The sequence below is a fragment of the Mastigoproctus giganteus genome, chromosome 8 (genome assembly GCF_048544385.1).
Source record: "Mastigoproctus giganteus isolate SK-2022 chromosome 8, ASM4854438v1, whole genome shotgun sequence".
NCBI classification, from domain to species: domain Eukaryota; kingdom Metazoa; phylum Arthropoda; class Arachnida; order Uropygi; family Thelyphonidae; genus Mastigoproctus; species Mastigoproctus giganteus.
Window position 1 is genome coordinate 159,249,821 of NC_143582.1, and position 23,263 is coordinate 159,273,083.

The 23,263-nt window shown below is 35.8% G+C and overlaps 1 protein-coding gene across 6 annotated transcripts in view; it reads right to left on the reverse strand.

Annotated features, from left to right (window-relative positions):
- The window catches only part of Ask1 (apoptotic signal-regulating kinase 1), an 843,483-nt gene that overhangs the window by 581,018 nt on the left and 239,202 nt on the right, over positions 1-23,263 (reverse strand). For all 6 annotated transcript variants that reach the window (XM_090379009.1, XM_090379010.1, XM_090379014.1 and 3 more), the window contains 2 exons: positions 14,663-14,750; positions 10,003-10,074 (listed from right to left, as the gene is read on the reverse strand). In XM_090379009.1, the coding sequence (XP_090235135.1) occupies positions 10,003-10,074; positions 14,663-14,750 (160 nt within the window). The remainder of the gene's footprint in view (positions 1-10,002; positions 10,075-14,662; positions 14,751-23,263) is intronic.

A 23,263-nucleotide genomic window follows, 5' to 3' on the forward strand; every position in this document is an offset into this window, starting at 1 on the left:
CTTATGTCATCACTGAGTCTCTTTCTAATGGCTTTGCATAACTCAGTATACTCAATTTTCTTCCTGTCAGTGTTTTTCTTGCTTTTCATTTGTCGTCTTCGGTTCATCATGACAAGTGTTTCTTGGCTAATTTTTTCTTCTTTGGATTTCTTTTTCCCTATAGGTTTCTTGGGCTTTATCACTTTGAAAAAGTTGTAATTTTCCTCATCGATATCTTGGTCCTGAGCAGTCTGCAGAAGCTCAAACTTGTTCTTAAGTTCCAGTACATACTGCTTTTTCTCCTCTTCCTGTTATCTCAAAGACCTTTGTATTATTTACTAGAATCAGTTTTTTCCTCCTTTCCTTTCCTACATCTATATCAAGTGTACATCTTACCATTCTGTGATCACTTCCAACATTTACCTTATTCAGGACAGTAACATCATTCACAATATATCTTCTGTTAGTGAGGATGAAGTCGATTTCATTAGTAGTTAATCCATTCGGACTTTTTCATGTCCACTTTCTGTTCACCCTTTTGAAAAAAGTGTTCGTTTCTTGAAAAAAGTGTTCATTACTGACAGTCCTTGAGATTCTGCAAATTCCACAAGTCTTTCACCTCTTTCATTTCTTTCACCAATTCCAAAATTTCCTATAGTTTCCCTTTCTGTGCTGTTTTGTCTTTTTCCAACCTTAGCATTGAAGTCTCCCATAATAATAGTGTAGTGGGTTTTCTGCTCATCTAGAAGACTCAATTTCGGTGTACATTTCCACCTCTTCATCATCATGGCTCGATGTTGGTGCATAAATCATTATAATCTTTAGCTTGTACCTCTTAGAAATCTTGAGTATTAGTCTGGACACCCTTGGTGATGTACTTTTGAATTACAAAATGTTGTTTTTAAAATCTTTATGGACCAGAAACCCAACTCCACCTTCACTCCTTTCACTGTTTCCATTGGTGTACAGCAGATTTCCACTTGATAAACTTATAAGTGATTCATTTCTTCTTCTTGTTTCAGCCAAACCAATGATATTCCAATTAACATTGCAGCAATAATTCAGACACAGCATGGGTTTGTTAAGGGAAAGTCTTGTCTGACAAATTTGATAGGATATTATGATGTGGTTACAAAGGAACTGGATGCAAAAAATAATTTTGATATCATATATTTGGATTTCAGGAAAGCTTTTGACACTTTTGCGCATGGAAGACTATTGTACAAATTGGAGCAAAATGGTATTAAGGGTAAGTTGCTACAATGGATAAAAGGATGGTTAAGTGCTAGAAGACAGAGGGTGGTAATCGATGGGTGCTGCTCTTCTTGGACTAATGTTATTAGTGGAGTCCCACAGGGTTCGGTGTTAGGTCCACTGTTGTTTTGTATATTTATCAATGATATTGATGAAGGTATATCAGGCTTAATGTCGAAGTTTGCAGATGATACAAAGGTTGGCAGGGTTGTTAATGACAGTAATGGCAGTGTGCTACTGCAACAGGATCTAGATAATTTGGGCAGATGGGCTAAGAAGTGGCAACTGAAGTTTAACCTTGACAAATGCAAAGTACTACATATGGGTAGAAGTAACCCCAGAGAAATGTACCAACTGTGTGGTACTACACTTAAGGTGGTAGAAAATGAAAAAGACCTGGGAGTAATTGTGCAGGCAGATATGAAGTTTTCTGAGCAATGCAGACAGGTTGCCAGGGCAGGTCATGGGGTTTTGTCAATGATATATAGGAATTTTGCTAGCAGGGAAAAGGAGGTGATTATCCCTCTGTATAAGGCAATGGTCAGGCCATTGCCTTATATTGCTGGAACAAACTTCCATCTGTCGTGGAAGTTGATAGGTTGAATAAATTTCAGGAGGAACTGGACAGGCATTTGGAGGGAATGCTGTGATTTTTTTTTTTTTTTTTGGCTGATGCTGCATAAGTTCATACATTTGCTTTCTTGCATCACATGCCACTACTACTATAAGCTATAACATTTTCTAATTCCTTTTCCAGCTCTAATATCCTATCTTCACCGATGAGTGATCTTATATGCCTCTACTAAGTGATCTTATATGCATCTACTAACGCTAAATGACTAGAAATGTATTTATGAATTGCAAGATCAAACAGCCACCCATATTTTATGGTTATTTTATTGGTTTCCCTTTTTCTGCGTTGAAACATTGTGAAGTTTCAATAGCCACATTAAGGCCATGTGATCTTGTAAAATTTACAGTTGAAATAACCAAATTTATAACGTGTTGAGATTCAATACTTTCCCATAAAGAGCTTCTTGATGCACAATGCAGTGAATTCCAATCGAAGTTTCAGCTCTGATATCTATCATTTTCTTTGTTTATTCTACCCATGAGCCCAATGTTTTTACCAATCATATTTTTTGCACCACCAGTTGTGACTTCTACCAGGTTTTTAATATTAATCCTAACTTTTCGATAGATTGGCAAACATTTTCAAAAAGATTTTCACCTGTAGTTGTTCTGCGCATACTCTGTAGATCTTCAACTGGTACAAAATTATCATTGATTCCACATATGAAGATGAGGAGTTGGGAGGTGTCATTTACATTAGTATTGTCATCCTGTGCCACACTAAAATATTTCACTTGTTTTATGTTTTCCAAAAGTTGTTCGAACAAATTCTTTCCAATGTCTTCTACTCTTTGCATAATTGTTTGTCGAGTCAAACTAATGTGTTGTATCATTGTTCATTTCTCTGGACAAATTCCTTCCACAACTTTTAACAAACAACACTTAACAAATTCACCATCATTGAATGGTTTACTTTCAAAATTGATCAAATATGCAACTTGATAACTGGCACATACAGCGGATAAATTTGACTAATACGTTTTCAGTATGTTTTGTTAATTCATTTTGTAACTTTAATTCTTTTCACTTTTCTTTTCACAGCATTCCTTTACATTGATCATAAGATTTATAATTGGAATCAGTGTCGTTTTAAATTATATTCTTTAAAAATTCGCACAGTCTCCTGACACACCAAACACTGCTTTTTCATTGTAATCAATGTAAAAATAGTCTTCAGTCCACCTTGGATAAAAAACATGACACTCCAAATAGATTTTCCCCTTTTGGAATATTTTTAAGAATGATTTTTTTTAATTCAATACAAATTAATAATTAATTCAATGCAAAGAACATGCTAGATCAAAATACATTACTGTATTTAACATACATATGACTGCACTGAACCACATGTACATGTTTAACATGTACAAGCAGTGGCGATCGATGCTGCTTTAGTTCACATTCCACGGGGGCCTTATAAAAATTATTCATGGGCCGAATCCGGCCCGCAGGTTGGACACCACTGATCTACAGGATAGAATAAAATTTTATACTGAAATACTTACAGCAAGACATGAGAAAAAATGGTTCTCCCTTTTAAAATCTGTAGGAATGCACCAAACAGGTTCCGCAAACAGTGAATTCGTAACCAATCCAACTATAACTTAAAAGAACACAATCTCCTCCATAAAGGCCTTAATTACAGTGTGACCCCAAAACATGTCCCATATAATGAATATGTGATATGAGTCCAAACAGGATTACATAGTCACAGCAATAGAAAAAACTAATTAAGCAAATAAATAATGTAATAAATAAAACAAAATCTTACTCTTAACCTTTCAAAGGAGGAGTTTCAGTGCATCAAAAAATTAGCCACGAATAAAAACATCATCATCCAAAAGGCTGATAACGGCGACTCAATAGTATTAATAAACAAATCCGATTATGACAACAAACTGACAAACCTCTTACAAGATACAAATCCATACCAGAAACTAGGTAAAAATCCTATTCCCACCATGAAATCAAAAATCAAAAAATTAAAGAAAAGATTACAAGCAATTTGCACGTAGATCTCTTAGCTCATAACATGTTCGCCCTACATTTTTGGTGTCGTTAAGTTACACAAATCCGACAAACCATTAAGGCCCATAGTCAGTTACAAAAACATGTCACCAGCAAACTTGGCAAAATTTGTAGTTGACTTACTAAAACCTTTAATGAATTATTCCAAACATCGCACAAAGGCTGAACACCTATTTTCGTCAGTCAACAATATAAAATCTGAACCCAATGGAAAATTATATTCCTTCGACATAAAATCATCCACAAAAAGCAGTGAAGGCTATTCAGGTTTTGTTACGCAATGATCCCACATTATGGAAACAGAAGAAAATTAGAAATCACTGACATAACAAACTTACTAAACATTGTTATCTGCCAATAATTTCACCCTTTGACAACAAGTGCTTGGGGTACCAAAGGCAGTTCCATGTGGACATATCTCTGAATTATACCTCCTGCAAATAGACAATCACATAATTCCCAAGTACTCTTCACCATCCTTTAAATTTTAGGGAAGGTACATAAATGATTGTCTGCTTATAGGCAAACCAGATATCATAAATAAAATCTTTCATGAGTAAAACAATGTAGATGAAAGGCTACAATTCACAATAGAAAATGAAGAAAACAACACCATAAACTTCTTAAATCTAACATTAAAAAGAAATTCCACTAAAATCAATACTAAAATATATCACAAACCTACAAATAAGGGAAATTATTTACATTTTCACAGCTATGGACCCCTTTATCACAAAAAATCAATCTTAATAACCCAGTTCAGCAATGTGTTCAAGTATTCAATTATAGATGACAATTGTAAACAGGACATCGAATCACTAAAGGACAGATTCTCCAACTGCAGTTACCTGAAATGGCTCAAACAGTACCTTAAATACTGCCGAAAGAAAAACAAAAATGAGAAGAAATGAAAAAAATAAGGGCTCCTGTAAGTTGAAACTTATCAACAACCTTCGAAAAAAAAATTTCAAAGATTCTGGGGTAAAGATCTAGGGATTTAGAACAGCTTAAAGGTCTTTTCAGAGGAATTTTAGGAATTTGAAAATCTAGCAATTTAGAACAGCTTAAAAGTCGTCTTTTTAGAGGAAAGAATATGAAAGCTTCCACTCAGAAATCCGAGTGGAAGGTATGCCCAGTTTCTTGGGCTGCCAAAGGCAGCTCCAAAAACTATGGGCATACCTTAAAAATTCAACAAAAAACAACAGAATAAGCAACAAACAAACAAAGATAGTTTATGCAATTCCTTGCACAACAGACTGTGACTGTGTATATGTATATATAGGCAACGTGAGAACATAGCAGAATCCAAAAATTCAAAAGCAGTTTAAAAGTAGCCTCAAATAATTAAGAAAAATAGACCAGATGAAAAAAATTAGTTCCAAGTTGGTAGCTCACCACTTAGACATGGCAGGATTGGATGATTGATTGATTTAAGAATTCTTGGCGAAGAGCTATTGTGGCTAAAATGCACCTAGAACTTAGAATGGGACATTACCCATCTTTTGAAAACACCATAATATTAGACAAACAAGACACAAAATTTAAGTTAGAAACCAGTGAAACCCTAGCAATAAGCTCAACCAACAAGTCAATTAACATATATAGGCTAATAATAATTTCAGAGGAGTGGGATATAAAACAAATATCCTACAAGTTGAAATTTAATAACAAAACATAACAAGTCCCCCCCCCCCCATTCAGGACCACCACGACAGGGGACAGGTAGTCACACACCTGGATTTCCAAGTGGAAGCTTTCATATTCTTTCCTCTAAAAAGACCATTAAGATGTTCTAAATCCCTAGATTTCAAATTCCCAAACTATTAGTGAAATACAAGGGGGGCAAGAATTTCCTTCTATCCTCCTCCTCTTCCTTTCGCCTACTTAAACACCCACCCCCCACACACACTTTCAAAATAAGGCGATGGAACATGCCAGGACTATATATATGGCCTTCAACACGTGTTCGCTTCCCCTTTGAAGATTATATAAACGAAAAGCTCCCATCAAGCTTCGGGTAATTTGTATTACCAATTATTCGCCATGCATGGATTTTTGGGTAAAGCATGCTTTTATTCCTTTGTCCTGTTGCAAGGTTCTTCCATCTTTAAGCAAGTCTTTTAAATAATTTCCATCTATTCTTCTGATTACATGTTACGTGGATGCAGTTATTCCCAAAAAAAATCTCAGGTAAGAAATTTCCTGATGTAAAATATAATATCTCTAAATTTTAATATTTCTTAATATCCTATATATTATATTTATAATTCTATTTTTATTTGGTTTAAATTCAAAATGAGGATACAGATTCTCTACAAGAGAAAATCACAATAAGTTAGAATTTGTCTGATTTTACAAACATTAGCGGTACTTGATCACAAAAATTGTTTGTCCAACATGTCTAGTAAAGTTTCGAGACAACAGGATTCCCATAATGTTTTTTATACAATGTCAATGTTATCTTCTGCACTTGTCTCAGTTCTTCAAAGATTACATCAATTCTTTTGTAAAGTTTAAAGTAGGTTCTCAGAGTGAAATTAACAGAACTAATACTGCAAAAGCCTCCATTGCTTTATCTTCAACTGGAAATGTGTCCACAAAACATTTCCAATGATGCACTGCAACTGATGAAATTTGTGCTGCTTCAGCACTTATAAGAACATTTTTCAGTGGCAACTTGTGGGGAACATAGAAATACATCCTCAACTCAAAACGTTTTGACCATGATAACAGCTCAGATTAAAAAAGGCCCAAAAGTGTTCAGAGTATAAATATTTCCCTGAAGATGGAAAAAGGTAAAATATTAATCTATTTTCTTGAAAATATCTACCAAATATGATGCAAAACACATCCATTTTTGATTGTTAAAATTCACAGGCAAATTCGGTGTTAACATTCAAAACAGACAAAATTAATAAATAATAAACTCTATACCTCTTTTAAAAACTTTTCCATGAGAAGGCTATCATGTTTTGGTATGATACAGTAACAGTATTTTATGGATAAACCCCAAACACTAAGTAAAATACTAAAAATTCAGAAATCACAGCATGGCTTTTCACACAATTCACTATAGACAGAACTGCAATCAGCACTTCACTGAGTTCACTAATTTTTTAAAAGCTGAATATCCTTCATGTTTGATGCAATGAATATATTTCGCATTCAGGCAAACCTATCTTGCTTAGGTCATTAATTCTGAAATCCCTCCAATCATGGACTACAATATTGTCTGAGTGTATATACCTATGCATTTGATCATTCAAGCTTATTCTCTGAATAGAATATCTTCATGAATTAGGAAATTACACTGATATCTCACAAAAACCATTAACTAAGCATGGTTTGTATTGTCAGTTGATTCACCATGCTGAATTGTAAGCATATTGATCTGTTTGGTATGAGATATCAACTTGGACTTGATTTGTATTCAATTCAATCTATCCTCATTTTAACCAAGAACCTCAATAGATTAGAATTTTTATTGCCATATATAATTTCACATATTCTTATTGCTTTGAAAGCATCTTTCAGCAATTTGTCAGCCAAGTGGGCCCATTTTGTAAAAAAAAAAACAAAAAAAAACTGTGCTACTAAATGTTATTCGATAAGTAATGGAGAAATCAATCAATCAAACGTCAACTCTTAAACTACCTAGAAACCTTCCGTCTGATCAACGATCGCCAGTATGAATTCTGTCAGTGTCAATTCACTGGTGATATTCTGGCTTATGTTACCCATTTATGGAACAAATTCAATGGAAAAGTTCGGTGAAACACAAGCAGTTGCTCTTGACATCTCAAAGGCTTTTGATCGTGTTTGCATAAAGGTCTTTTAAAGAAGCTTCCATCTTATGGTTTGCCAACTGTTTTTTGTAATTGGTTATCCAGTTATCTCTCTGATTGCTCACTGAGGGTGATGGTAGATGGCTCTTTGTCTACTAACTTCTCCGCTAATGCTGGTGTTCCCCAAGGTTCAGTTCTTTCCCTCACTCTTTTCCTATTGTATATTAATGACCTTCTTCCATTGACTGGAAATTCTATCCATAGTTTTGCCGATGATAGCAAATTGCATTCCACTTTCCATTTTGAGAAACCTTGCCCTGCTCAATCAGCTTCAACTTTTCAAATATCTGCTACCAATTCCTTAAATGCCGATCTCTAGTGGGGTAAAGAAAACTTAGTTGATTTCAATCCTTCTAAAACTCAGTCTTGTCTTATATCTCGCAAAAAGGATTCTTCTGCTCCTATGCTTATCTTTGATGACACTCCAATTTCTAGGCAAGTTGATATATCTCTTTTGGGGATTACCCTGACTTCTAATCTCTCTTAGCACAAGCACGTTATGAATATTGCTTCCTCTGCATCTAAAAAAACTTGATTTTCCCTTTCGCTCTTGGTGTTACTTTTCTTCCAAACAGCTGTTCACTCTGTACAAATCGCAAATTGGCCTACCATGGAATATTGTTCCCATATCTGGGTTGGTGCCCCCAAAACCTCTCTCAGGCTTCTAGATTCCATTCAGAAGAGGGCAATTGGGTTAATTAATTACTCCTCTCTAACAGTCTCTTCATTCGCTGTCGCACAGACGTACTGTTTCTGCTGCATGCCTTTTCTATAGATGGCACTGTTCTTCTGAATTGGCTTTATTATTCCCGCTATCTCTTTCAAAACAGTTCGAACACGTGCCGCCACCAGCCAACATCTATTTACTGTCCAACTTCAAACTCACAGAACCAACTTTTCATCTTCCTCGTTTATTTGTTCAACTGTTGTTTTCTGGATCAACCTTCTTTCATATGTCTTTCCTGAAAATTACAGTCTACAGAAGTTGAAGTCTAATGTCAATAAATATCTTCTTTCATCTTCTCAACCTCCAATCCAAGCATGGTACCAAGTACTATAGGTTCTAATACCTCTCGTGTTTGGGGTTTTCATGAAAAAAAAAAAAAAAAAGAACAGCATCACAAAATCTGTGATGCTGTTCAGAGAAAAAGGCCAAAAAACTGAGCTTCAGAGAATTAGTACTTACCATTAACAACACCACAGTATTTTGGCACTTTCCATTTAAGAATTTTTTTTATTTTTAGGAAGCCATCCATCTGCCATACTCACAGGATTTACCTCCCATTGAATCAACACCCCTCCCCAAAAAGCATAAAGCTCCCTTAAAGACACAGATTTCCAAAAACCAAGGATACCCAAAATGTGCCACAGGGACAATTAGTAATTCCAAAATAATTCTCACCAGAAAAGTGTACAGAAGTTGATGTATTACGGAAACTAATTCAAAGAAGATATATCCAAATAGATTTTCCAAATATTAGTTCAGTTCTTAAACTTTTTGATCGCACCTATAAACTGTAGTACTTCTTACCAGTAACCAAGTCCACATATTCAAGATGATACTTTCCTAAATCAAAAATAGATATAAAAATAAAACACTTTTAAACCAACAAAAGTAACTCTAATTCTTCCTCTTCCTCCTCAGATCTCTTGAGGATAGCGCTCAGGCAATCAGAATCTATCAGGTTTAACCTTAAATGGGAAGCACTCCAGTCTGAAGTAGAGGCTCCACAAAATAAAATATAACAGAGCCTGTCAGTTTGTTCATTCACTATTCTTAGACTTTTATTTGTTGCTGTTCTACAAAGAAGACCACAACCAATTAAATTTTTTATCTCTGTTTCTGAAAATATCTTATTTAGTGGTTTGAATATAATTTGTTAGTAAATAGTTCCAGTTTTAACAAATTTAAGAAACTGAACCTTCACTAATTTCATAATTTCATTAATAAGGTCATCAAAAGAAATGTTTACAATGAATATTAAATTAAAACTAAAGATAATAATATATTATTAGATAAAAAAGGAAAATAACATATTGCAGATGTCTTTATAGTTAAAGGCGGCACATGAAGCATAATTCTGTATTTTATTACAAGGAAAAAACACCTTGTTTCAGAAAACTCACAGGAGTGACTTTTTATTTCCTAATGTCTGATAAAATATTCCATGCATAGCATTATAATCAAGGAATTCATCAATGGTATGAAAAATTAAACAATGCTTTTCAAAATATGGTGACTCTTATTACAGTAAAATCTTACTGGAAATCTAATGACATCAGTTACATCTTTAGCTGTGGCATCATTGAAAAAATCAAGCCAGAAGTTGAACACCTGAAAATAAATAAAGATAAGTTTGCTTATAACTTTCAATTTGTAACTTCAATAAAAATATAAATATAAAATAAAAATTATAACTTAAACCACCACCCCACGCTTTTGAAATAAGGCAATGGAACGTGCCGGGGCTATATATATGGCCTTCATCAACACGTGTTCACTTCCCCTTTGAAGATTGTATAAACAAAATTAATTACCAGCCAATCAATACTTCAAAAAGTTTGAAATACTGATTAATCGATACTTCAAATTATCCCCCTCAGCACAAAATGCCACTGATTGCTGGTGAAACCAATACAACAGCCCTGTAACAGCCTCATTCACCTCCACTGTCAAAATAGAAACATTCTTCATATTGTGCAGCTTGCTATGCATCCACCTAGTTTAAAAAAAGCATTTCACACTGACTTTGGAAACTAATCATTTTCAATAATATTCTATTTTTCTATATTGCTTTGCGTTTTTTGTACCATCCTCAGAATTTATCAGTATTATTACAACCAAGTAATAGATAATTACTGACTTGTTAGCTTACATCTCTTCCAAGAAAAATAATGGAGTCACTGGTTAAAGAAGTAATGCAAGACCATCTAGACAGGAATGCAATCATACTGCAGTCACAGCACAGATTTGCTAAGCACCCTGTCTAACCACAATCTGATAGGTTACTATGACGCAGTGACAGAGGAACTGGATGCAAAAAATAATTTTGATATAACATACTTGGATTTCAGGAAGGCTTTTGATACTGTTACAAATAAAAAAGTCCCTGTATAAACCAGAGCAATGTGGCAATAAGGGCAAGATATTGCTAGGCACAAAGGGGAAAGGGGTTATCGATGGGCACTGATCTTCATGGACTAATGTTATTGGTGAAGTTCCCAGGGTTCAGTGCAGGGCCTATTGTTGTTTTCAATATTTATTAATGATATTGATGTACACATATCAGGGTGAGCTACTGCAGCAAGATCTAATAAAACTGGGTAAATGGGCTGAGAAATGGCAGTTGAAGTTTGACATTGACAAGTGCAAGGTATACAAGACATATGGGTAGCAGCAATTCCATAGTAACTTATCAACTGTGCGGTAAAGTAAAGGTAGGGGAAAATGAAAAACACCTGGGGGATAATTGTAGTCATATGAAATTCTATGAGCAATGCAGACATGCTGCCAAACCAGCTCATGGAGTTTTGCCAATGACATACAGAACCTTTGCTAGCAGGGAGGAGGAGGTGACAATCCCCTTGTATAAGGGCATGGCTCGAATACTGTATATAGGTCTAGAGGCCTCACTTTAGAAAGTGATGTAGATCTGCTGGAACAGGTGCAGAGAAAAACAACCAGATTGGTAAAGGGAAGAAAAGGAAGACTTTCTTACTTAGAAAGTCTTCCGTTCTTCTACAAATTGCAGTGTCTTGAGACCAGACACCTGCAGGGAGTACTAGAAAAAATAAGATCACTAATAATAATCTTGAATTAGCAGCATTTTCAGAACAGGAAGCAAAGGCTACTTGTAACATACTTGGTGGCAGTCTTGGAGAAAATGACCTGGCTGCTGGATTGAGGTGGATGCAGAAGCTCCAGTTGTGCATTACCAAGAGAGAGGAAGGAAAAGCAGCCTCTGTGAACAGTGGGAAGGCAATCGACAAACAGAAGGCCAGTGACATAGGGAAGTGGTGCGCACAAACTGTGGGATGCGACCCCTAGAAGAGTTGCCAGATAGATTAAAGGGGTTGCAGAAATTTTTAAATAAATTTATTTTTTTTTGTGCATATAGAAGCTAAAAACCTGTTGTTAAAATTACTTTTTCAATACTGTACAGGTAGAAATCTTACTACTGGAACTAAGTCTGAGATACGAATGAACCCTACTTCTGGAATTCACCTTAATTTGCTCACTGACCATGGACACAAAGCGGCTGACTAGTGCAACTTCTCAGCATATATATTAATACTTCTCAGTACAACTCGGAAACTGAGTAGTACCGGGAAGTACTATTCAATTAATCCCTTTAGCTCTTAATTCATGCTTGCTATCCTACAAGCACAAATTATCAAATTGCCTAAAGGCCAGAGGTGCAAATATGCAGTAGCAGTAAATATATATAGAAAGTGTGTTGTGCGCACTTTATTCTACTTCTAAATTCAGTGCTTTCATATCAACTTGAACGTTTTTCATTTTTCTGCTTATTCCATGCATCCAGTTCTTTTGTGACTGCATCATAATATCCAATCAAATTGGTCAGGCAAGACTTCCCCTTAATAAAACCATGCTGTGTCCGAGCTATAACTGAAGTCTTGTCTAGATGATCCTGCAGTGCTTCTTTAACCAGTGTCTCCATTAATTTTCCTGGAACAGAAGTTAAACTCAGAGGTCTATAATTACTTGTGTCAGCCTTTGATCCTCCTTTGTGAAGTGGGGTCACATTTGCACATCTCCAGTCTATGGGTACCTCCCCTGAGTCCAAGGAAGCTCTCATAATTATGGCTAAGGGTTTGCTTACTTACTTTGCTGCTTCCTTTAATATAACTGGATAGATCCCATCCACCCCAGGTGCCTTTCTTGTATTTATCTTCAATAATTTCTCCTCCACTTTACTCTCAGTTATTACAAGATTCTCTAGCTTACTGCCAGAGTTGAATACACCTCTGGCATTCCTCTCGCTGAATAACTCCTCATGTCGATGCAAAATATTCATTTAGTTTGTTAGCTACCTGAGCAGGATCATCAACAGTAGAACCATCGATATCAAGTGGACCAATCTGATTCATTCCCTTCCTTCTAGAGTTTACATAAGTAAAAAAACTCTTTGCTGTTTTCCTTTGCATCCCCAGATTACGAGAAATCTTGCCAAAGATTTCTCGTAATCTGCCTTCGCCTGCCTAACCTCCTTTGTAACTTGGTTACAGATCAACTTATATCTATCATAGGCTTCTGTGTCACATGTTAATTTATATGTATCCCATGCATTTTTCTTCTCTGCCATATGTCTCAATAGTTCATCTGACATCCATTTAGACCTAAACCTTGAACAATATTTCTTAGTTGGTATGTAAAGCCAAATAGCTTCCAAGATAAGTTCTTTGAATGCTTTCCATTTTGAATTTGCTGGTGGTAACATCATCAGTTGATCCCACTGTATAGAATTTAAATACAGTCTCAGACCATCGTAGTCGTATTTATGAAAGCAATAACCCTTTCCTTTACCCCTGATGGTAGTTACCTCTTTGAGTAAATCCCACTTCAGCACACTGTGATCACTGCCACCTAGTGGTTTCTTTATCTGCAGATTCTTAATGCATGAAGAATCACTACTGATAATCAAATCAAGAGTATTACTCCCTCTAGTTGCCTCCAGAACATGCTGATGCAGAAAACAATCATCCAATAAATCCACAAAAGCCTTGCTAGTGTGTGAGTGACCAACCCATAAATTCCAGTCAATATCTGGGAAATTAAAATCCCCCATTATAAGACTCTCTGATTCACTGGCCCACTCTATTTCCCTGTACAGTTTCTTATTATACTCATCGGAGTCATTAGGCCTATAGCACACTCCTACTCTCGATTTTGATCTCCCAATGCTTATGTCACACCAAACTGATTCGACACTGCACTGCACTGTCCAGCAATGTCGACTGGCTGAGGAATAATTTCCCTTTATTAAAATCCATGCTGTGATTGCCTTATGGTTCCACTTTTATTAGATTTCCTGACACAGAGGTTAGATTAATATGTCTGTGGTTACCTACTTCTCCTTTTGAACCAATCTTGAGAATAGGAAATACATTTGCACATCTCCAATCTGCAGGAACTTCTGAATCTAAGGATGCTCTTATTATGATGGCTAAAAATTTAACCTCTTTTGCATCTTCTTTTAATATAATTGGATACATTCCATCAGCCCCAAGTACTTTCTTCACTTTCTCTTCTTTCTGTTATTATAAAATCACTTAATTCCTAATCAGTATTAGATAGACCTGCTAACCGCATCTCTATAAACTTCATGTGTGAATGTAGATACAAAATATTTCTTCAGTTTATCAGTAATCTGTACAGGATCAGCAATAGTTACACCATTCACATCCCACAGACCAATGTTATTCATCTCTTACCTTCTACTGCTAACATATGCAAAGAATTAATTCCTTTTTTCTTTGCATTCTTAGCCAAAGACTTCTCATAATCTGCCCTAGCCTACCTAGTTCCCCAAGCAACTTGGTTAGATACTAGTTTGTACTTACTGTATGACTGTATTCCCTGACAATTTATAATCATACCATGCATTTTTCTTATCTGCCACTAAGCTCATCAGTTCAATTTGACATCCATTTTAGCCTAAATCTTGAACAAACTTTTAGTTGGTATAAAATTTTAGCTGTCTAAATGGAAAACTAATTCACAACCAGTTTTAAATAAAATGCAACTATCAGTTTTATAGATCCAGAAAGAACACAAAATGCTGTGAAAAGAGATTTTGGTGCCAAGTTCATCCCCACCAAGAATTTTACTTTAAGGCAGAGTGTTAACTCAGAATTTTAACAGCCTATGTGCAATAGAATAACACTAATATATAACTTACTTGCTCTTCGGCAGATTTTGTACCCTCATCTGTTTTCTTTCGAAAGCGATTTAGAAGAGTAATATTTCCAATTGTTGATTTTAGATACCTAAGTATAAAATATGTATAAAATATTATGGGGAATATAAAATCCACGATATTAATATTATAATAAATAATAATACTTTGTTGCTAGCAGGTAATATGTAGCAATATACTTCAAGTGCAATAGGGAGTAATCTTAAACTATGCTTATATTCCGAGTGGGCAGTTTATTATACTCCCCATCAAAGGAACTGACTACTTCAAGAGAGAACAATGTCATGTCCACAGTACACTATATAAAGCAGGTAGTCAGATACTGTGTATGAGCATGCATAAGAACAATTCACTGGATAAAATGTAAATAATTTCACACTGGAATTACCAGTGTTTTTGGCTAATTAAGGCATTATCTCTCTATATAATAATATTAAATAACAACAGGAGCATTTAAACATCTGAATATAAACTTTGAATATAAATACATAAATTATGCAAAAAAAGCAAATAGATTTTTGCATAATTTTGCTAATTCAAAAATTAACAAAAAAAAACTTACTTGAAAATTACGGAATTTTATATGTATACTGTACTTACATTATTTACAATAACAACGCGATACTATCAAGTTTCACATCACTGGAAACCACTAAGGTAGAGAAAATTTAGCATTCTTCTGAATCCAGCCTTTTTAAAATGTCCAATTCAGTTTACAGTGACAAGTTTTCCAATCGTTTTTCACCATCTTTACATTATTAGCACTAGCTACTCACTAAATCTCTTTGAAGCTGCATATATTCAATGTATAAACCAGAACTGGAAACCAAAAGTAAACTGAAAACAGAATTACTGGGTGATGCCATTGTGAATTGTGCAATTAAAAACAACTCCTTGTCAGGAAACAACAGTTCTTAAACAGAAGTTTTAGCATTTTTTTAGCATTAGCATTAGTAGAGGCATTTGATGCAAGAAAGCAAGCTTATGCAGCATCAGCCAAAAAAAAAAAACCCACTTCCACTTCACCCCTCTGTTCGTTCCAAATACCTGTCCAGCTGAGCCTTAAACTTATTTAGGCTATCAACCTCCACCACAAGGGCTGGAAGTCTGTTCCACCAACCAACCACCCGCTGGCTAAAGGCAAATTTCCTCAGGTCTATCCTACATCTGTCTTTCCTCAATTTGAATTTATGCCCTCTCAGGTGATTTTTCTGAGCTAGAGGAAGAATCCCATCAGCATTGAGCATGCTTAAATCATTCAAGGCTTTATACACCTCTATCAGATCACCTCACTGGTGCCTAGTCTCCAGACACTGTAATTTGCAAAACTTAAGCCTTTCTTCGTAAGAGCACCCCTTTGTTCCATTCACTAATCTTGTTGCCCTACTCTGTACTCGTTCCAGCAGCTCTACATCCTTCTTGAAATGAGGCCTCCAGACCTGTATACAGTACTCTAGGTGTGGCCTGACCATTGCCTTATACAATGGAATAATCATCTCCTTATCCCTGCTGGAAAAATTCCTGTATATCATTGACAATACTCCATGAGCTACTCTTGCAGCCTGTCTGCACTGCTCAGAGAACTTCATATCTGCCTGCACAACCACCCCAAGTCCCTTTCATTCTCTACCACTGTCAGTGTAGTACCACAGAGTTGATACGTTGCTCTGGGGTTGCTGTTTCCCATGTGTAGTACTTTACATTTGTCAATGTTAAACTTCATTTGCCACCTCTCAGCCCATCTGCTCAACCTTTCCAGATCCTGTTGCAGCAGCATAGTGTCAGTAGTGTCCTTGACAACCCTGCCAACCTTTTTATCATCTGCAAACAAATTTTTTTTTTATTTACAAAAAATTTACGAAAAAATTTTTATAAACACTTCAAGAAACTTCAGTTAATTAGAACCCCCCCCAACACAAGTGCTCCATTTCCCATAGCACCACCAGTAGGAGGATGTATAAAGTGTACATTTTTGTAATATGCATGAAATTGTGCAGTGCCCACTTCAATATATTTATCACCTATAACAGTGAATGGCAACAGTGTTTTACAGTCATGAACACAGGAAATTTGTGCCAGTAGAAACAGCTAAAAATTAAAACAGAGATGTAAATTACCCATGGACATAACTTTTTTTTTTGGGCAATCAATAAGCAGCTTACTAAAATTCTCCTTGTCATAAACTGGAATTGCTTTGCAGCATTTTCAGTTTGGCCGACAATTCAAGTTAAAAGCCAATTTAAATCTAAGACCACACCTTTGAAGGCAAGCATTATGAACTGCCATTGATTGGAAAATTAAACTAAAGGTAATTTAAATGCTCTTTTATTCAATTCATTAATTAAAATATTTTTTCAATGGGGCCTCATAGCCGTCTGAACACCTAATAGGTAACTCCTCCCAAGCATATGGAATAAATAGCACTAAGGAAACAGAGCATAACTCTGAGCGGGAGCATAAAAAAATACAGAGTGCTATAACAAACAAACAAACAGTGATTGAACTGCATTATAGTGGTGAACAACTGCTTGGTTGCTCATTTAGATTTGATTTAATGAATCTAAATAAGAAACAAAGCAGTAGTAAAGAAGCAGGCTACATCAGGCTGACATGGCCTACTAATAGGGGTTTTAATTTAAATGCAAAGGTTGCAATTTCAATATGAAATTTTTCTTCTGAACAGAATTTTGCTGCTCATTTATAACTGACACATTTATTCACCACTCAACATAAGGTCGCTAAGTGAGGTGACTACTGTCTGAAAACAGAAACGAACAGCTGCAAAATGGGTCACAATGGTAACCGGTTTTTGGTTTTTTAATGAGCAACGGATTCACCTACTGATGATGTCATTTTGATTGGGTTTTCTTGGCCCATCAGCAACTAAGGTTATAAAGCACTGAAACCAGTCATATAAAACAAAATAAATATAAAAAGGCAAGGTTTCAGAGACATATCATTATAGGTCACTATGTCTAAAAAAATTTATGGTATATATAATGATAAAAATATATGTACAGGTAGCCCTCGTTTTGCGCTGGTCCGATTTGCACCAATTTGCAATAGCACCAGTCACTAATCACAAGGCTATTTTTATTTTTATTTATTTATTTTTGCAATTTTTTTTATAAATTGAAAGTTTAATATTTTCGGACAAAATTTTTGGGCATTGTACTGTACTATGTATCATGCACTGTTCATGTGATCAAGAACAATTGAACTAATCAGCAATTAGCGCATCCGTATCAGAGATGAGAAAACTTCCCGCCCTCAAAGTAGCCACTCGTGGAAGCAGGAGGTAAATCATTCAGTTGGTTGTTTATGCCATGTACACGTGTTGGAAATTTATTATTACTAATTGTACTATTAATAAGTTAAATACATAATCATTAATAGTAGTGATAGCAGTGTGCAGCTTTTGCTAATCATGATAGCCATGTGCAGTTTTTGCTAATCATAATAGCTATGTGCAGTTTTTGCTAATCATGTTATTAAGTTTTTAATTTAATTAGAATAAAGAGACGTCATGTCTGGTAAAAGAAGTTCAATGAATACTAGTGAAAATGAAAGCTTGAAAAATAAGATAGGGGTTATTCAGACGATGGAAGCTGGTGAAAGCTGCCCTAATGTGTGTAGGGCTATGAATATGCCTCCTTCGACTGTTACTACAATTATGAAGAATGCTGATAAAATAAAACAATTGATTCAAAGTGCTACAAGAGTAAGTGCTACACAAGTTAGTTACAGCAGAAATAAGCTTTTGGAAAAATTTTTTCCAAAATGGAGCAATTGCTGACACTTTGGGTCGATAATTTGAACCAAAAAAAGAAAAAGAAAAAAAAAGAAACATTCCCTTGATCCAAGCTGTAATAACTGAAAAGGCTAAGTCAATTTTTGAAGAGTTAAAGAAGAAAGAAGGTCAGTACAATGAAATATTTTTGGCTAGCAAGGGATGGTTCATGAGATTTAAAGCAAGAACCAAATGCAAAAGTATGAAAATTACTGGCAAGGCAGCAAGTGCAGATGTTGAGGCGGCTGCCGCATTCCCTGCAATGTTTCAAGCCATAGTACAGGAGAGTGATTACCCTTCAAATCTCATCTTCAATGTTGATGAAATGGGCCTTTATTGGAAAAAATTGCCCTCAAGAACCTTCATTGCCCATGAAGAAAAGTCGGCTCCTGGATTTAAAGCATCAAAAGACAGGCTGACACTTTTGTTGGGAGCAAATGGTATTAGGCAATTTAAAATTGAAGCCAATGTTGGTGTACCATTCAGAAACACCACATGTTATGAAAGGTTTAAACAAAGCCATGTTGCCTGTGTACTGGAAGTCAAACAAGGATTGGGTGACACAGGACATCTTCTTGGATTGGTACACCAACTATTTTTGCCCTACTGTTCTCAAATTCTGTAATAACAAAAATTTACCAACCAAGACTATTCTTCTTTTGGACAATGCCCCTGAACATCCTACAAATCTGGGTGAAATCAGAATGCCTCTTAAAGTTAATGTTGTCGACATGCCCCCTAATACCACATCAGTTTTGCAACTCATGGACCAGGGGGTAATAGCTGCCTTTACCTGCGGCAAACATTTACAGAAATGGCAAAAGCTTTGGATGTGTTCAACATTACCATGAGAGAATACTGGCGGTTGTTTGATGTCTTAAAGGGCATCAATCACATTAACACAGCCTGGCAAGAAATGACTGTCAATTGTCTAAATGGAGTGTGGCATAGACTTCTCCCAGATCTCATGCATGACTTTGGAGGATTCAAGCCACAACAGAATGTTGTAGAAGACATCAGCAGGCTGGCACAAGAGGCAAGGTTAGAAGTTACAGTTGAAGATGTAACTAAGCTCTTGAAGAGTCATGCAGAGACTCTTTCAAATGAAGACCTTGAAGAGTTAGCTGCAGAACTTAGCCAACAGCAGCAGGAGGAAGAAACAGAAGACTCTCCTCTAAAAATTATGAAGACCAGTGATCTACAATGGATCCTTGCAAGTGTAGAGTCCCTCACTAATGAGCTCTGTGACATTGATCACAACTGGGAGAGGAGTGCCACAGTTAAAAGGAGTGTCATATCAACCCTGAGCCTGTATTTTGAACTGAAAGAAAAGAGGAAGAAATCCAGGCAATCAACACTTGATCCTTTCTTCAAAAAAGGTAATCTTCTCAATCAGGGCCGTCAACAGCAGATCCTCAACCAGGACCTTCAAGAGCCAACTAAAACTCTGACATTATTTCACTGTCAAAATGTTTTATGTATGCATTAATTTATTTTTTATTTTACTTACTATATTTATGGAGGTTAAAAATAAAACACTTTTTTAATTAAAAAAGTATTTCTTTGCTTTGAATATACCAGTATTGAAAAGGGTAGGTAAAACTTTTGGTGCCCGGAACCTAACCCTGTGATTTCCCATTGACTCCATGATATAACCATTTGTGCCTGTTCCCCCAGGAACGTAACCCCGGCATAAATCGAAGGCTACCTGTATAGTTATAAAAGATAGATACTAATATAAATAAATACTAAAAGTATATTTTAAATAAAATTAAACAGGTTTAAGGATTTTAGTTAACTAAAAACAGCAGACAGGTAAAATCTCAGTATATAAGGCTTAGTCGGATGAATAAAAGCAGTAAAACATAAGACGTTCATGCCTATATCAGGAGCACTCCAATAAAATATGACGAATGGTTAAAATGGTATCACAGTTCTCACACAGAGGGGATCACCAGCCCTCAGCAGATATGAATTTGTAAGATGACCGTATTGTATGCAGAGAAAAACAAGAACTTTAAGGTGCACAGACTAGACTGCCAAATCTTAATTACAGGCTTGATCTGATATAATTGCCCAGGCCACAACTGTTGCCATTGGGAATAAAATCTATTATGTATAAAGGACTAACAGCTGTGAATGTTCCGTGGTTTTGCTGACTTGGCTGCAATGGTAGACATTGCAACCAGGTCAACCACCAATGGAGAAGACTATTGTAACTTATTCTTGGTGGATACCACCACCCAGACAGCTGTTTCAAGGCTATTTGGCCTATTATTGTCGTGGTATCCACCAAGAATAAGTAACAATAGGCTTCTCCATTGGTGAACGTTACTTATTCAAGGTGGTGCAACATCAGACAACTCATGAAGAGATTCACAATATGAGATATGATAAAAATGATGCCATTTTACCAATTAGATAATTCACTTATGAAAAACATGATGCAATTGCACTAGCCTTTTTGTTATTCTCTCAGATAATATTGTATCTGATAATGTTGTATTCTGATAGACAATATTATATTTACGGAAGATTCCAGAGATGATACAGATTTAGAGCCATCTATGAAATCGGGGATAAAGTGTGAGTGTTCAGCTCGATGGACATATGCACAGAATTGCAGGTAGGCATAGGCTGGAGTGAACACCTTAGTGTTTGATGGCATAACAGATGTTTGAAGGCATTCTAGTCACCCCGATTAATCTTTCACTGTGGTATCTTCCATGGTTGATATGGTCTCCCATTGCTCAGGATGGATATCACAAGAAAGTTACTATCATAAAAGTTGTTTTCAGCCACCCATAGGGACGATAGAGAAGGGGAGCATATAGAATGATCAATGGCAGTAAATGTACAAGTAAGAATATGGTATTGGAGCCCACATTTACAATGGCAAGGTCAGTGCTTTCGAACATCATACACTTGATAATTCCACCCCTTCCACTAATATTTGCAGCTTGATAAGATCATCACAATCTGCCTGGGAGATCTTTCCCATGAAGCAAATAAACAAAACAAAACAAATAGTGAAGCAGAACCCTACCATAATGCAAACTGTTACTACCTCTATGTTGGTGATTAGTGGAGTAGGCTGAAAGAAGTATGGTTACCTAAAAGGATTGTGACTCCTCTGTGAGCAGGTCCATCTCCAACCCTGTCCTTCCACACAACTGAGCAACATATATGGGCAGGTTTTCATCTGCCATTAGCTATGTCTTCAGTAAGAAAAACAAGTCAGTTCATGCTTCCCGATGAGGACCATGATGTGATGATATCATGGCCTTCATCCATAGGTTTCTGCCTATTTTGACAGATTCCACTGTAAGAATTTGAATGTAAACATTTACATCTTTATTGCTAGATCCATCTGCATATTTCCAAACGGCTCAAGACTTTTGCTTTCTCAGGCATGGATTTATTCTTCTTTCGGAAGAATAAATAAGTTACCTGTACCCATTTCTTATTCTGCAAAGAGTTCTGGACACAGTCATCCAATACCGTTTAAATTTTGGTATATTTTATCTTGTATCCCTCATAGCTATTCAGATTTTTTCCACTTTTCTTTCCAACTTTGTTTCGGTAGTGAGGAAGAACCAGAAGGTACTGATAAGGGAGTGGCAGTTGGCTGTTTTTTGGTTGGGATTTTGAGAGCTCAATAAATGGCTTATAATTGGGATAAAAGACAATCAGTGAGTCTGTTCCCAGAGAAATGCTTCTCTGCAACTTTCTTAGAATATGATGGTTTCTTGCCATGTACCCTGTTAGGAGGCAGGGAGAGCAGTTAAGCTCTCCCTGCCTCCTAACAGGGTACTTCAGCTGAGCCTCAAGTCTGTATTTTTCCAACTTCCACCACTGGCATACTCACAAGTATGCAAGGACAATTAATGTACACAAGTTTTAGGGCTGAACATGCTAAAATTTTATGGTCCTTTGTACCAAGTCGCACAATGTAAGTGTAACAACAACAGCCCATTTGTAAATGTCCATACTTTTGGCCTTACTGGAGAGGGCAAGTACCCAGCTTTGATGGAATTAGGAGACAGTGAATAGCTTCCATATTCACACAATGCTGAATTTCTCTTAATCTCCTCAACTCCTATAGAGAATTTAGGGCGTAAGCCTCAAATTATGGAAAAGTCTAGACTATGTATAAATATAGTACAAAAGCATCAATAATACATAGCCAAATCTGAATGAACAGAATATTAGCAAAGCGGCATCGTTTTAACTCCTTAAAACGATGCCGTTTTGCTAATATTCTGTTCATTCAGATTTGGCCACAGCACTCCAACACAGCACATTCAGATTTGGCCACAGCACTCCAACACAGCACATTCAGATTTGGCCACAGCACTCCAATTACTATGAATTCTTCTTTGCTGCTCTAGTCCAAGACAATTTTAATTTAAACTGAATTCCTAGGTTACAGATCAGTAGTACACACCAACCTATAAATTTATGTATTATCTTACATTCATATTATTATAAATTTACATAATCTAACAACTTAATAAATAAACTTATAATATTAATTACATTCTACAGAATTACATAAAAAATATTAAATGTTGTTTAACACTGTGCATATATCAATATAATTAACACAATGGCAGCAATATTCCCTCCTATTTCAACTCTCATTTTTAACTAATGAGGCCAAGTTAAAAAAATTTTACTTATTATCAGCAGAAAATAATTACTGTATTAATTTGAAACAAAATTATAAAAAAACAAATGATTTTTAAATAATAGCAGAGTGCCATTTTCTCACACAGTACCCACTACGTGCA